At 39.8% G+C, this 15,376-nt stretch overlaps 1 protein-coding gene across 1 annotated transcript in view; it reads left to right on the top strand.

The window, feature by feature from the left end:
* The window catches only part of prkar1b (protein kinase, cAMP-dependent, regulatory, type I, beta), a gene marked incomplete at its 3' end in the record, with an annotated part of 57,481 nt that overhangs the window by 26,937 nt on the left and 15,168 nt on the right, over window positions 1-15,376 (top strand). Inside the window, exons 4-6 of the mRNA XM_079252520.1 lie at window positions 7,120-7,181; window positions 10,043-10,089; window positions 12,968-13,126. Coding sequence (XP_079108646.1) covers window positions 7,120-7,181; window positions 10,043-10,089; window positions 12,968-13,126 — 268 coding nt within the window. The remainder of the gene's footprint in view (window positions 1-7,119; window positions 7,182-10,042; window positions 10,090-12,967; window positions 13,127-15,376) is intronic.

Below are 15,376 nucleotides of genomic sequence, written 5' to 3'. Positions count from 1 at the left end.
CCCACCCTCTCCACCCCACACCCCCTTGTTCACTGTTTGCAGTGACACGTCTGCTGTAGACACATCAGAGAGGTAGAAGCTTAGTCCTGTCAGCGCCTGATTCAACCTGACCCCTTTTCTTTCTAAGTGGAGGAAGAACTTGCTTTTTCCTGCCCTGGGGCAAAGAACAACAGAGAGAGGGGCGTCGGGAAAGTGAGAAAATCCTTGAGTATTGAAAATGTGATCTAGACTGACAGCATGAGAAAAATTAGTTGAAGTAAGCAGAAGAAAAAAAGTTTTAGAAAAAGTCAAAAAGCATACAAATCACAATGCTGAGGAAATGGGAGAAGGAAAGAAGAGAAAGGGAGAGGAAATAAGGCAGAAGCAGTAGGGTTGGGCCTGTTTGTGATGTTTTTAGGTTGACATCATGGTTGCACCAGCAGGTGGTGTGTGTTGGATCATCAGGTAGGGCTGTAAAAGAGTAGCGTCACACTTGATTCACACAACAGTACATTAGAGAGCCTCTACCCGTGTCATCACCAGGCCACCAATGCAGCTGGAAATTTAGCTGAATGTGTTCATCTTTTAATCCACACAAATATTTACAATAATACATAAACACAACACAATATGATGTGAATCATAATACAGGGGCAGTGGTACAATATTATCCAAGATATTGTGATACTATAAGCAGGATGATGTATTACAATTTTTCTTTACCAGAATTTAATAGTTAAACGACCTTTACAGCATAGTAAACACTCAGATAACATTTGACATCAGTTTATTGAATAAGAACTGATAATTCTACTTTTCTGCATATTCCGTCTGATTTTCAGTCATAACATGGACCACTTTTTTTAGACATTTTAGATTAGATCTGCCAACACATCTAGTCAAGTTTTTTGTGTGTTTTATTGCTCTTGTAATATTTTGGGTTGCTTTCAGATTTTTCCTTCTCTTTTTCCCCTAAACAAGACTTAAAGGCTCAAATAATTAATCGTGTATGTGTACAGTCCGAATATAATTTATGAGAAATTAATTGCACAGATGAAACTATCTATATCATCTATATTTGATTTTTTAAATCGAAATATCACAATAATGTAGGAACTTACACTAAGCACAAGGTAAACATTGACATCTCCAACTGAAACCGGTGGTCATGCATCCAAACCTGAACTTCATTCAGTGTTCAGCAGATTGTTACAACATAACTTATTCATCTAACGCTCCCATCTAACGCTATATTTAATATATAATTGTATCTATTTATTGATCTTTGTAACACATCCAGCCTTGTAAACCTGAGGCATAAAAAAATAGTAAGCTTTAGAACCAGATTTAAACACTTCAAAAAAATAAAGGATTGAAGTGAAGAAATCCTAAACGACATAGCATTTCAACCTTTTTCATGCTAACCCCTCCTCTCTTCCTCTCAGGTGGTCTGATCATTGCAGTACGTGCAAATGACAGATTCCTTCACTTGGTTTTAGCAGAAGTCTACAGGTCATGCAGATCACTAACATGACTGCACTGGCCCTCAGGTCTTTTATTCCTGCAGTGCACACATACTCAGACACACTTCTACATTTAAAGGCAACAGGATGCATCCAGGTTTACATTCCTTATAAACCAACGAGAGCCAGGTGTGTGGTTTTAACACATTGTTCTCCCTGCCCTCTGTTAGTTTCAACTACAACTTCCAACATTTAATTACACACTGACTGAACCTCGTAAGACTTCTACATGAATGTGAGCTCTTGCAACATCTTTTAGACAAAAATCCAATTCACTCTAAGATCTTGTTAGGAATTAAATATTGAGTGTTTGTGAGACCATGGCAAAGCAAATGAAAGCCAAGTGTACCTTGGAGCTCATGATATTTATGAAACTGGTGTTTTAAAACAAATTAAAGGACAGATAGGAAAAGGTCAGTTGAGTTTGAGAAAGTAAAGTTTGCCTTTCTCTTCACCTGGCCCTGGCATCCTCCCACTCTGTTGGCCGACAGTAAGTGGTCATCGTCAACAGCCATAAACTGTTAATGTCCACCTGTAAACCTCAAGGACCACCTCAGCGCTGCATGGTGCCTCCAACTCCAGTTCCCTTCAGCCCTAGACAAACAGAAGGACCTTGTAAAAACTTTTTAGAATATTTTTAAAAAACTGTACAAGTAGGAGATACTCAACAGTGTACAACTGGGAAAAACAGCTTACATAAGCTGAGGTGTACTTCAGTACATGCACACACGGCAGCATCCTCATCCCCTAAAAAACATATAATTACCCCAACATTTCTGGGCTTATTATTATGCACTAGTTTACACTGATGACTTTTGAAAGTCCCTGCGATGGACTGGCCAGCTGTCCAGAGTGTACCCTACCTTTCGCCTAAAAGACTGCTGGGATAGGCTCCAGCTTCCCCGCGACCCTTCATTGGACTAAGTGGTTTGGAGAGTGACAGGAATGACATAGGATGTGTGTATTTTAGGATTTCCTTTCCCTTTACAGTGTTCAGTTTTATAAACCAGAAAATTTTCATTGGTGTCACTTTTGGTTTGAAGGAAAAATTTTTTTTAAAAAGGGTTTTTTTCAGCATGATGAGGCATCTTTTTCAAATGTGTTTTATTAATTGAATAATTTTTTTTAGCTTTGCTTTGAGAGTCAATGCGAGTGCGTGTCAAGAGCTTTTATGTCATAAATATCCTGTCAGAATGCTTCTGGGCTTTATAATTATGTCTCCCTCGTCTCCCCCTTTTTTCTGTCTCTCACTCACTTTCTCATACCATTGCCTCTTATCAGTCGTGTGCGTCTACATCTGAAAACATCAGTGCCTGTGCTTGCTTGACGGTTATGTAATGGGAAATGTAATTTAAAAGCAGGAATGATTGTTCCGACACAACCCGCTCAGTGGGGTGAGTTGGTTGTTCCATGTGAGTAACTTTGGCTCTTTGTGAGGAAATTTAAACACTGGACATTAAACTGTGCAGCACTTAGTCAGCCTCATAAAGCTGTTTTCCAGCTTGCTATCATCTCATGCTAAACAGTTCTTTCTACCCCACTTAGTGGAAATCTAATTGATGTGCGCAAGCTCATATTTGTGACTTAGCTTGTGCTTTAAGTGTAATGCTGACTAATCACAGCTGCAGCCAAACAAAAATCAGTACTAGTTTATGTTTTATTCATAGCAACCTGCCACTTAATGTTCTTGAGTATGCAGAGTCCTCTGAGAGCCTTTAATTTCAGTGCAACAAGTATTATGCACATTTTATGTGTAACATTTCCATTTTTCTAAAATGTTAGGAAGAACAACCGCAGAAACGATTATTACATATCAGCTCATTGTTATGTCTGTAGTTTAGTGGCTGCAAGATGTTTGAAAAGCAATCTTATAAACAGGGAAAAAATAGATACTTTTAACTACCACATTATATTGTATCACCTTGACTGTTTCTGGACTCATAGCATTTTCCAACTGAGTGTGCATTTAGTGTCTTCGGTACGTCGTTTATATACTTGTTTAGACTAACATAACAAAGACTATTGTTCTGATTCTTTGGAATCAGCACCCTCAATTGCAATCACTTGTAGATGTGAAAATGAATCCCTCAAGCCTTAATGGCATGAACACTGTGCCAGCCAAACCAGTGGCATGTTTCTGCCAAGCTGAGACACAACTTGGAGAGCCGGGAAGTTCCCGTATGCGGTGCAGTTGTTGATTATTCTGCACATTACAAAACCTCCTCTGCTCAAACAGAGCAAGCATTCTGGATGGGCTTCACATTAAGGTCTTGTGTAACTCAACATTCTGTGGCCCATTAAGAAACACAAAGACATGGCGGCACGCCGTGCTGTTAAAGAACCCTTTGGTGTTTATAGTGTAATGGCAGTGCCGTGTGTTGATGTAGTAATGTAAAAGATAAGATGTTAGCTGCTGAACAAATAAACAGCTGCACTGGAAGGGAGATTAAGTGGGAGGGAAGAGGTGAGTAAGGGAGGGAGGCTGTCACTGCCAACCTGGAAGAACAACAAGCAATCCAGCCACAACAAGCAGGCCTGATTAGATTCTGTTAACGACTGAAATCCCCCTAAGCTAAACACTTTTTTATGAATGTTTGAGAACAATGATAAGCTGTTGCTCCACTGTTGGGGAGAGAATGAAGGAAAACGTAAACTTTTCTTGCCATTTGCTCATAAATGCTTACAAAGATGCATGGATTCACGCACTACCGGAGGTAGCAGCATTTTTCTGATTCATCAGGTTTGGGCTGAAAATACACCGTCGCATAATGAGCTAAACAAAGTGCAATATTTGCTGCTTGCTGAGAAGTATCTCAACATATCTCAACCATGACAGAAGCTCTGTAGGCTTTTTCTCCCAGCCTATACGGTGGGTGGAAAGAAGCCCCCCTCCCCATCTCTCTACAGTGATTTTTTTTTTTTGCCTCTGTCTTTCTGTCTGTGTCTGTCAGAATAGCACATCCTTTGTTAGAGGGGTTGCTTTGCCTTTTCATAAGGTCAGAGGGGCTACAGGTAGTGGAAAGGACAAGATTAATCACTTCATCAAGGGGGGTGTTAAACCAAGTGATGGGAGAAATAGGTGGGGCAGTAAGAGAATTAGAAGGATGAAAGAGGGAATTGAGAGGGAAGAGGGATAAAGTGATTGAGCACTGACATAAAGGAAGTTTGGGATTAAGAATGAAAAAGAGAGATTGGTAGAGATGTCGGAAGGTAATTACTATCATAAGTATCATTGTTGAGTTCACTGATGCATTCACTCGATAGATGCAGGTAGGTGGAACATAGAAAACAAGAGGTGGTAAAATGTAATTACTCAAGAAAAAAAAAACAGGGATCTTTGTCTTTGATCCTTTTATTATAAGTACATCACCCACTCTTAAACATCACGCTTTAATGTGTTGTAATTATCAGTGCCAAAATGCACATACCGAAGTTCAGCTGATCACTCTTAGAAACACATGACTTGTGTTGTTTTCCTATTTTAGAACTTTGTTTATGTTTCTAGTGCTGTGCATGTCTGATTTTCCATCTGTCCTTTTAACGATGCTGCAGCTTATGCCTATTAAATTTCTCCTTGGGAATAAAAAAGTGTTCAATTGAAATTGATTGAATTGAAAACTTCACAGATCATAACATATAAGCACTGCATTTGCTCTATTTTTTGAGGAAATCCATATAATTGCTTTTGAATTTTGTGTTTTGCTAAGGTAATTATTTTCATAAACCACACATCATTAGGAGTACGTGACTTGAAACCAACTGCTTAAGAGTTTCCCGAATAAACAGAGTCCATGCCAAGCGCAGGTGGTCACAGATGTGAGAAGAGTTGAGGGCGCTCCTGCAGATGTTGCTCTGACTAACTGCCATCAAAGTGTTGACGCTTGCGTGTCATGTCATCATGCCATTATGGACATTTTAATCAAAACTACACAGGCTAAAATATATTGTAATACCAGCAATGTGTGTATTACTCTCATGACATGCACAGCTGCATCAACAGATTGCATGCTTTTTTACCAGATCATTATGGGGGGGTTTGCATATTTCATTTCATGCTTATTCACTTCAAAGAGTAATTGTCTGTGTTTTTTGGGGTGTTTTTTTGTACGTGTTTGTGTGAGTCAGTGGCCAGCTGCAACACATCGCCCTACCTGTTAGTGTATTTGGCTGAAATCCACTCTCTTAAGTCTGCTTTCTATTCAGTGTCACATCAATAAATACCAGCAGGGTCTGTTCACTTCTCAACTACTCAGTAACATCTTTATATATCTCCAAACATTTGTTGAATCACAGCTTTTTTTCTTCCTATATCTTACTTTTTTAGCATGATATTGGAAAACACCACTTTTTTGCACAGCAGTGGGCTGCAAGTTGTCCTGCTTCGTTCTGCATAGTCTACCATCAGGAACACATGCTTGTTTCACACCCACAAATTAGTTTGTACAAACCTGTGTGTTTTCATAGGCGGCATGCACTCAGATGCAGACATAGAGGCTCAAATACACACATTCAATGTCTCTTTCTCACTCTCTAGCTCTCTCTCACACACACACACACACAAACATAACTAAGAACGGGCTCAGACTTGCCCTGCATTCACTCAGCAGTTCTTGTAAGTCTTTGATATGCCTGACCCTCTTTTATTATTTTTTCTATATTTCTCTATAAGACGGGTGGTATGCAACTGATTAGATGGATAAATACAGCCTGAAGGTGGGAGACGAGCAGAGAGTAGAAGAGGAAGGATACGTCTCTCGTCCCAACACATTCCAGTAGTGGATCGCTAATCTTCTCAAGCTTCATGTATTCAAAAGGCCCGATTAGCAACTGTCTAATAAGAGCTTTTACTGCTAGGCTAAAACACAAATTACGTGCCCAGGTACCGGCATAATTTTGTCTGTTTTTTCAGTATCTCTAAAAGAAGATGCCCTCGGAAATACAGGCTTTGATCATGAACCAAAACAAAACATGTGCAGTACCAGTATATTGCAAAGATGCAGACAAAGTAGTCAAAACTTTTTAGTGCCAGTAAGAAAATGCTTGTATTTCTAGCAGTCCTATTCAGCAAAGTTCACAAGTGCTAATTAAACACTAGCGAAAAAAAGCACTTTTGAAGACTAAATTGGCATATATATGTTCTTATTCATGGTTTTAACTGAGGATAGTGTGTGTGTGTGTGTGTGTGTGTGTGTGTGTGTGTGTGTGTGTGTGTGTGCGTGTGTATGTGTGTACGAATTTGGGTGATGATGATGAAATGAGTTGTGTACACATTTAGATGTATGTGGTTTTCGGGAGTTGTGTTTCTGTTTCTCCATGTTTGTGTGTGTATCGGGGTAGGCCAGCCAGAGTCTTCGGGACTGTCTCTTTGGCCTTCACTACCTGCTGATGGAGCTTCCACAGTGACGGCGGTTACTGTCTTTTCCATCCCATCACTCCTCCACAAAACTATCTTCTAAATGTTCTGTCTATTTTTTTGCCCGAGATTAGTAGTGCAGTAAGCAATTCAGAGAAACAGATATGGTATGAAAATGACAAGTATGTGGGTTATAACTGTGTCCTCCCTTCCCCCCTCATCTCCCTACCTCCTTTTCTCTTTCCACCTGTTTTTCTTCTCCAGTGACATATTCGATGCTATGTTTCCAGTCACCCATATTGCAGGGGAAACAGTTATCCAGCAAGGTTTGTATGAATATTTTTATTAAACTTCATGTAAAAGTTATTCTTTTTTGGCATTATTAGTACTTTAGGAAAAATATATTAGTAGTATAATTACAAGTATTAGTTGCAGAATTAAATGGGCAACTTTTAAAGTGGCATTTCTTTTTAATTAAAGACCAATGTGGAAGAATTAGCTGGAGATATTTTGCTACAGGGAAAGTTCTTTCAGCCCGCTGATGCAATGAGTGACCTTGTCTTAGCATAGATTTGAACCACTAAACCACTTTAAAGGAAAGGAAGCTATTTAGATGCTGCTTTCTTCAATTATCCACAATGGCCTTATCTCAAAGAATGCATCTATTGCACTGCCACCACTGGCCATGTTTATTTTATCTTACCACTCCCTTTTCCTCTCATTGCCCCACTCACACATTCCTTCAGCTTTCACCAGCTGTTAAGTTGCTCTATTCTGTCTAACAGTCATCAAAATCTTGACTCTAGTCATCCCTGGACTTTGAAGAAACACAGGCCAGACTGTATTTTTCCATGTCTGCCCCTCTAAAACTCCTATCAAACACAGACACATTTAATCATATATTTTAAAACACTGAAAACACACATTCTTGCAGAGAAATTCCCACTTTCAGATAATACTATGTTAACACCTGCACAAAATCACATAGTTTACAGCACACAAGGCATACACAGAAAAGTGTTGGTGCCTGGACAGCCACTCAGGCTCTCCCACCTACTCTTAAGAGATCATCAGGAGTATATCGGTCCTAATTTGGTGATAATAAGTCTAGCTAAGTTTGCAGGGCCCCCAGTCCCAGACAGTCCATTGTTATATACACTATTGAGTGTGGTATATACAGGGCTGATGTCATGGCTAATGTCTGGACTACTGTACAATTTCAAAAAAGCAACCAAGCTACCGGCTACTCACACTTTATTTAGCCACTGCAAAGACTTATTCTGTGGAGCTGGTGTGGTTGTTAAACACAAGATGAATTAACTGTATTATAACATATAAAAAAACAAAGGCATTTTCATTGGGCTCTGCTGTTTATTGTTAATATCATCTGCCAATTCAGACATTCATTTTTATAATTAGATTATGTTATTTTCAATTGGAACATTTAGAAACACTGTAGCATTAAATCTGTTTGGCAGAGGACATCGTAGGCGCTGCAGCATTGTGGGTACAGAACACCTCAGAGGTTGAGGATGTACCCATGTTGTTCTTTTGAGAAAAACCAGAGAACCTGAGCCAAGCGTACAACAATTAGCTTGTGTTGAAACAAGACCGCATGGCATACACCAGGCGGCATGGCTGTGTGTGTGTGTGTGTGTGTGTGTGTGTGTGTGTGTGTGTGTGTGTGTGTGTGTGTGTGTGTGTGTGTGTGTGTGTGTGTGTGTGTGTGTTTTTGCGAGTGTCCAGATTCTGGTCAAATATTTGCCTGCACTCTTAAGCAAAACGCGGAAAACAAAAGCTTGCGTACCAAAGTGATAAAAGACAGGAAGAGCAGAAGAAAAGTCCGACCCAGTGAGAGGGGGACTTAAAGAGCGATAGAGGAGATGAAAGAGAGAGAAGAAAAATTAGCAGAGGGCCAGGTTGCAGCAGGTTGAGCGTATATGTGTGTATGTATCTATGGGGTCTTCACTGGGACAGACAAGGAGCGTTTTGTGTGACAAATAGAGCTGTATGATTAATGAGCCCTCCACTCCACTCAGTATTAATTAGGCGTGTGAACTCTTGTGAACTTTACTCAGAGGGCACCTTCAGCCTTTCAACTCTTCAGGTGAAAATACACACAAGAAATACACACACAGTCACACCCTACTTGGTACCTGCTAGATGCACAGACATGCATACTTGTGTCATTTAGACTCATGCATCACTACCCCCTTGTGCCTCTGAATCTATTTGCATTTACATCCTATTGTTAAAGATAGCTTCAGGAAGAGCTTCGTAGTGCTCATGTATGTGGCTGTCTGTCCTTTTTAATGATTTCCCGTGAACTCTATGTAATGGATAGCATAGTTAGAGGCACACTTGCTACATTTTAGCCTTATCTCTAGACTAGAGCCTTTTAACAGACATGACCCAGCCAGCTCCAATAACTCACTTCATAGTTTCACTTTGTACTGCCACTGGCTCTGCCAAAATTCAGTAAGCAAAGCAATAAACATATTAGGGTCCCAGGTTTGCAAATGTAGCTTATTATGCTTTAATACTGGAAGTAGAACAGGATAAGTAAAGCCCATTGCTACAGTTGTCCAGCATAGTATGGATAGCTCTGTTCTCCTACATCATACTGAAACGTTGTTGCTCTGTGAGCTCAGGCACTTCTGTTTCAAAGTTTCCACTATTAAACTGCATTAGCACCAGTAATGATTGTGGACTATTACTTCAGTTTTCTGCTGGTTAGAGCGCTATTTCAAAAAGTCACTAGAAGGCCCATTACAGTGCATTCAGCCAAAAGCAGTAGCACTTTTGACATTGAGTTTGTCCAGAAGCTTAGAAGCCCTTTATGCATTAAAACTCAACCAAGTTCAGTTGTTCCAACAAACATAACATTCAAACATTCAAATACTCGTAAATTGTCATTTGTTCTGTGTTCAGAGGAGCAAAATGCTCATCAGAGCTCAGAATTTTAAGCAATGAATTTTTCGTCTCTGGCCGTGTTATAAAACGATTGAATAGTGGCCTACTGTGGCTTCGTCCCACCTCTGTAGCATACTTATTCTCCTATCCTTTTATCATATTATCAGTATTTGATTTTGCTAGCAGGGGCTTGTAAGCGAGCAAGTTTCCGGTAAGTTCGCCTACAGACTGTCGCAAGCTCACTCACTTGTTTCTTTGTTTCTTTCCTGTTTAGGCGATGAAGGCGACAACTTCTATGTGATTGACCAAGGCGAAGTGGACGTAAGTAACACACACAAGAACTTTGTTATTTCCGACTGATTGTACTTAATTCATTAAGAGACTCAAAGCAAAGTATTTCATTAAAGAGGATTCCAGTGTGTCAGTGTGACTTCCATTCACCTGTTTTTAAAGGGTTAACTTTAAGAGGTTGTGACTCAGAGGAAAACCAAGCCTTCTACACTCATGTTGAGACAGTTTTCCTCCACAGATTTGTAGGTTTTAGTTTTGCCCCCATGTTTTGTTCTCTTTAAAGTCTGGTTCCAGCCCGATGGCAGTCTGAACATGGCGCTTTAGAGCCAATCACCCTGTGAAGGCACTCAAACTAAGAAGATCCTTTGTCTTAGCAAGCCTGACACAGAGCAATAGAGTTAAGTGGAGAGATAAAACGGGAGCTGATGGAAAGTTAAACAGGAAGTGACCTTATCAGCTTACACCAGTGAACATAGAAACAGTGGGTAAGAGGAGAGAAACAGGTTGCTAAGCTTGGCTAAGATTGCCAATATCAGTGGCTCACCTACGCAGAAAGAAGAAAGCAGAAATATTCAGATGGTGCCTTGATAGAGACTGCAGAACAGCCAACGCTAAATCTTGTTGGGCTGACTTCCTCTGTTTCAGATAGTACATTGTCAACTATGATTAGACAAGTAATGGGATCTATTTCTAGATTCCTGTGAAACAGAAGTCAGCCTACAACAGGAGATTTAGTTTTTTTTCATTCAAGGCTATATTTAGGTCAGATATTGGACAGGAAATTTACTAAAGCAAAGAAAAGACTGTCTAGAAAGTCTGTCATTGCTTTGAAAATTTATCACATTGAACACAGGCCATTTCACACCTATATATTTCAAGCTTTACAAAGACAGTTTTACCCGTCAAATGGAATTTTGTAGCTTCACTTCATTGTAGAGAAATTCCTTTTTTTTTTGCATTACTTTTTGTCTCTCAGCAAGGTTTGTGTAACATCTGTTGCTTGTGACAACAATACTATCGCAATAAAGACTTTTTAATGGGTAACACTGTTTTTGTTTTACCACTAATTTCACAGTCTGTGGTTTTTGTCAGCCAGTTAGTTAATCTTGTTGAGAGCCCCTTTGCTTTACGTTCATAAAGTGCTTTCTATCTAAATCACAGCATGGTAGACACTGTGACTTGCAGCTACATCATAACAGACTTATTTTTTTAGTTGTCCATTTATTTCTTGGATTTCCTTAAGCCTGTTCTGCTGCAAATGTCTATGAGATCAAAAATTGAAATAATGTTCTGTCCCACAGCTGCAGAGTTACTGTCCTAATTGTTCCTTCGGTGTGTTAAACCAGATGAGGTTTAATCACTGCTGCCACCAGTGAATCCGCTCCCACAGAACCTTGTCATCCTTCACCCAAATTGTGGGAAGATTGTCTTAAAGAGTCACTCCAGCCAAACTTTATGCTTTTTCTGTGTCTCCCTCACCTCACCCCGTCATCCACTGTTACATCTGAACAGACAGCGGCTGCCTCCCAGCCACAGCCCTGGCACCAAACTGCTACGAGATCAGTGCCGAGGTTATTCAAGTGTGGAGATGTCTCTCATTAGACAGGGGTGTAAATCTGCCAGCATCCCATAAACTGCCTGAATGCTGCCACTAATGTAAACACCCCTCCATGTCTGCATACAAATCCATTCACTTACAGACATTGGCCTGTATTTATACATGGGTGCACCGCAAAAGAAATTAAAGCTTAATTTAAAATGCAAGATAACCTTATTAGGAAAAGAAAAAAAAAACATGTTTGTGTTTAATTAAAATTTAAGTGCAGTTTAGGGAAATATATCTGATATTGTATGATTTATAGAATGATGTTGTTTTCTCTTAAGCAATAATTTACTAAGAATAAGCTTATTTTTTATCATTGATAAGGGTGAACATGGCTTTTGGAATTTACAGTTACAAAAAGAGTAAACAAAAACAGAAATACTCTGTCATGCTTATGTAGCTTCCAGTACTTGTGATTCTTTATTCCTTCATTTCAACCAGCTTCACACAACTTGCTGCTCATATTAACATATTGCAAGTTGAAAAGTCGAAATTCATCGTATGTTGTTTGAGACTTGTGTCAGTCTTTTTCGGTACAATTATCAATCTGAGCTCTTAGTTGACACCCTCTTTGCACCTATGCGCAGGCTCTAGTTTATGTGTTTGGAAAACTTTATGGGAAGACATGTGAGAATCTGAAGACTGAACTGGAAAATAAGTAAAAAAAATTACCTCTTGTATACTCTGACTTTTGCAACGTTTAGATAATTGTTCTAAGCTTGACGTAACCATAGTCAGCACTCTGCATCTCTCTGAAGCCATTCCAGTTCGTAGTGAAGGATGAGTCCCCTGTGGTCTGCTCTGAATCTGAATAAGAGCATTCAACAATTTTGGGAGCTCATAAATGCAAAAAGAGGAGTAACCCCCCACTCCCTCCTTCTGCCTCTCCCCTCCTCCCAACTCTGTGTTATTAAGTCAACAAGATAGTGGATAGTGTGTTGACAGGTGAAACCTCAGAGACAGCCTTGGTGAGCTTCACTGATGTTGAATTGTCTGTAGATCTATAGAAGCTGGCCTGAATAGAACCTTGCATGTATGTGCACGTAAGTGATAAACTTTGTGAGTTGTGTGTGTATTAGATGTTAGAATAAGCCCACACAGTCTACCTCAGCTCTCTGACCATTACTCCTACATCAAAGAGAAGGCTCCAACAAGACAAGACAAAGAAAATAAAGGGGATTGATGAAGCGATAGGAAGGACAGAGAACCTTCAAGCTCATCTGAGGGCTTAGGAGTATTATTTGAAGCACTTAGACTTGTAAGACCCTGTCCATCAGATCACTCTTTTTGCTGTTTTCTCTGCAGGTTTATGTGAATGGAGAGTTGGTGACCAATATTGGAGAAGGAGGTAGTTTTGGCGAGCTGGCTCTGATTTATGGGACTCCAAGAGCTGCCACTGTCAAGGCCAAGACTGATCTTAAATTGTGGGGAATAGACCGAGACAGCTACCGACGCATCCTCATGGTATGAATGTCTACAAACTGACATATACTACTGTGTATCGCTATGCCCTGCGGTAACTGTGAGAGCAAACTCTGCGCATTATGCAGCCAATCGTTAGCTCTTTTTGTAACCCTGGTTAGAGCAGGAAGTTTTTTCGGTTAACATAATAAAATTTGAGGTGGACTAATCTCCAATAAACCTTCCAGCATTAACAATTTGTATTCTGAGACCTGATATCAAGGCAATAGTATGCTCTTTCTTATTTGAAAGAGCATTCAAATAATAGGAATATGAAATTCTGCTCTTGAAAATATTCTAAATATATTCAACCAGCTGCATCACCTGTATTGCTGTGCTGTGTACACTTTAACTCACAAACATATTCACAAACATTATTATAGTAGGTTACTGTTTGCTCGGCGATTATGACACAATCAGGGTCTTTTTCCCTTTTGATATGCCCTTTCCTTGGGCCTCTGTAGTAAACAGTGAACTCAGCCGTCTCCCATGCCCATATCCCACAAGGACAAACACATCTGTGTGCGCACACACACATACAAACGGAGCTAAACACGGCAGCTAACAAAGAAGAGCTCATTCCCATAGAGGCACCGTGTTATCAGTTAATTGGAACTGATTTGGTTTTGCAACCTCAGAACAAGTAACAACCTGTTGCAAAAGTGGTTTAAAGGCTGTTTCTGCCACAAGTGACAGGACAACCGGTTTATTTCAACACCTCAGAGACATGCCATCAAGTGGGAGAATTGTCTGCGGTCAAGTGAGCCAACACTTCAGAAATGTATCTGGTGCTTTGAATAAATGTACTTAATTTTGTGAAAACGTGGGTTATACTGGGGGCCTATGACTTAAACTGGTTAAACTAGTGTTAACACAAGCTGGTTCACCAGAAAGGAAGCACCAAGGTTCTGAGACTCCAGATTAAACATCATATTTATACATATATTAGGGCCGGGCATGTTAACGCAATATTATCAGGTTAATGTGTTTATAATTTACTGCTATTTGTTTCTTCATGCCTTGACACAGTTCTCTTAACCTGTGGTTCTTAACTGGGTGGGAATCGGGAATCCATAATTTGTGCTAACTTAGTTTCTTTGTTTACTTAGTCTTAATTGTTTATTGTATTCATTGTGTTTTGTTGTCATAGAAATGTTTTTCAAACGCTTTAAGCTGAGATTTTGGACTTTCTCTGGATATCACAGGTCTAAAGTTACGTTTCCGACCTGATGTTAGACCCATGAAACCAGATCTTAAACCCTTAATCCCTGGTACCGGAGGTTGCGAGGCACAAGCAATTAAGCCAAACAGTCAAGCTAATAATGCATAGTTAGAGAATTTATATTTATATTTATTTATTATATTTATTTGCTGAACAACTACAGAAGTATTTTTAAAGGAAAAGGACATTTTTCGATCCCACTTTTCCAAATTTTCCATAATTGAGAAGAAACACTCCTCCTTGCCTTTCGGCTTTGTCCCTTTCTCAAAGGGTCACCACAGCGAATCACCTGCTCCCACTCATTGATCCGGTATGGAAGCCAGATTCCCGTTTACGTTGGCACACGTTGTGCTCCAGATGCCCTTCCTGACACCGTCCCTGCATTTATCCGGGCTCAGGATCTCAGAGAACACTCACTTGTGACCCCTTCGGGGCTGTATCTTGACGACCTTTAGGCCAGTGGACAACCGGATCTACCTCCTGAGCCACTGCCACCCCACTGAGAAATAAACATTACAATTTACAAAACAGTTACAAGGTCAAATTGAACAGAAAACATCATGTACATAGACCAATAGTATGATGAAGTATGATGGATGTCCTCACAATAAACAAATACTGTAGTAGACCCGCGACACTCATCTTTTATGGTCTTTTACTTGCAATATTTTCTTCTTCTCAACCACTTAAGGCTCCTTAAACACTTATAACTGTCAAAGTCATTATCTTTTACTGTAAATACACACACTTGCATGCACATTTTGACAAATACACACATGGGAGTCTATCCTCCCATTTTAATGTCTCTGCAGAACTACTCCCAAACACAGTAAGGAAAAGAGTAAAAATGGTGGAGTGAATGAAGACTGTGAAAGAGAAAAGGGGCCATTTCTAATGCCTTTACACACACTTCCCACTCTAGGAGCTTATCTAGTAGGAATGTCTAAATGTTTAAAGTGGAAACACTAGGTGCTCTGCCCTGGGGGTCATACTCACTCACATGCACACACATATTTTGTGTGCTATTAGAA

The sequence above is a fragment of the Telmatherina bonti genome (assembly GCF_933228915.1).
Source record: "Telmatherina bonti genome assembly, chromosome: 14".
NCBI classification, from domain to species: domain Eukaryota; kingdom Metazoa; phylum Chordata; class Actinopteri; order Atheriniformes; family Telmatherinidae; genus Telmatherina; species Telmatherina bonti.
Note: the sequence above shows the minus strand (reverse complement) of the source record. Positions and strands in the feature narration are given on the sequence as shown.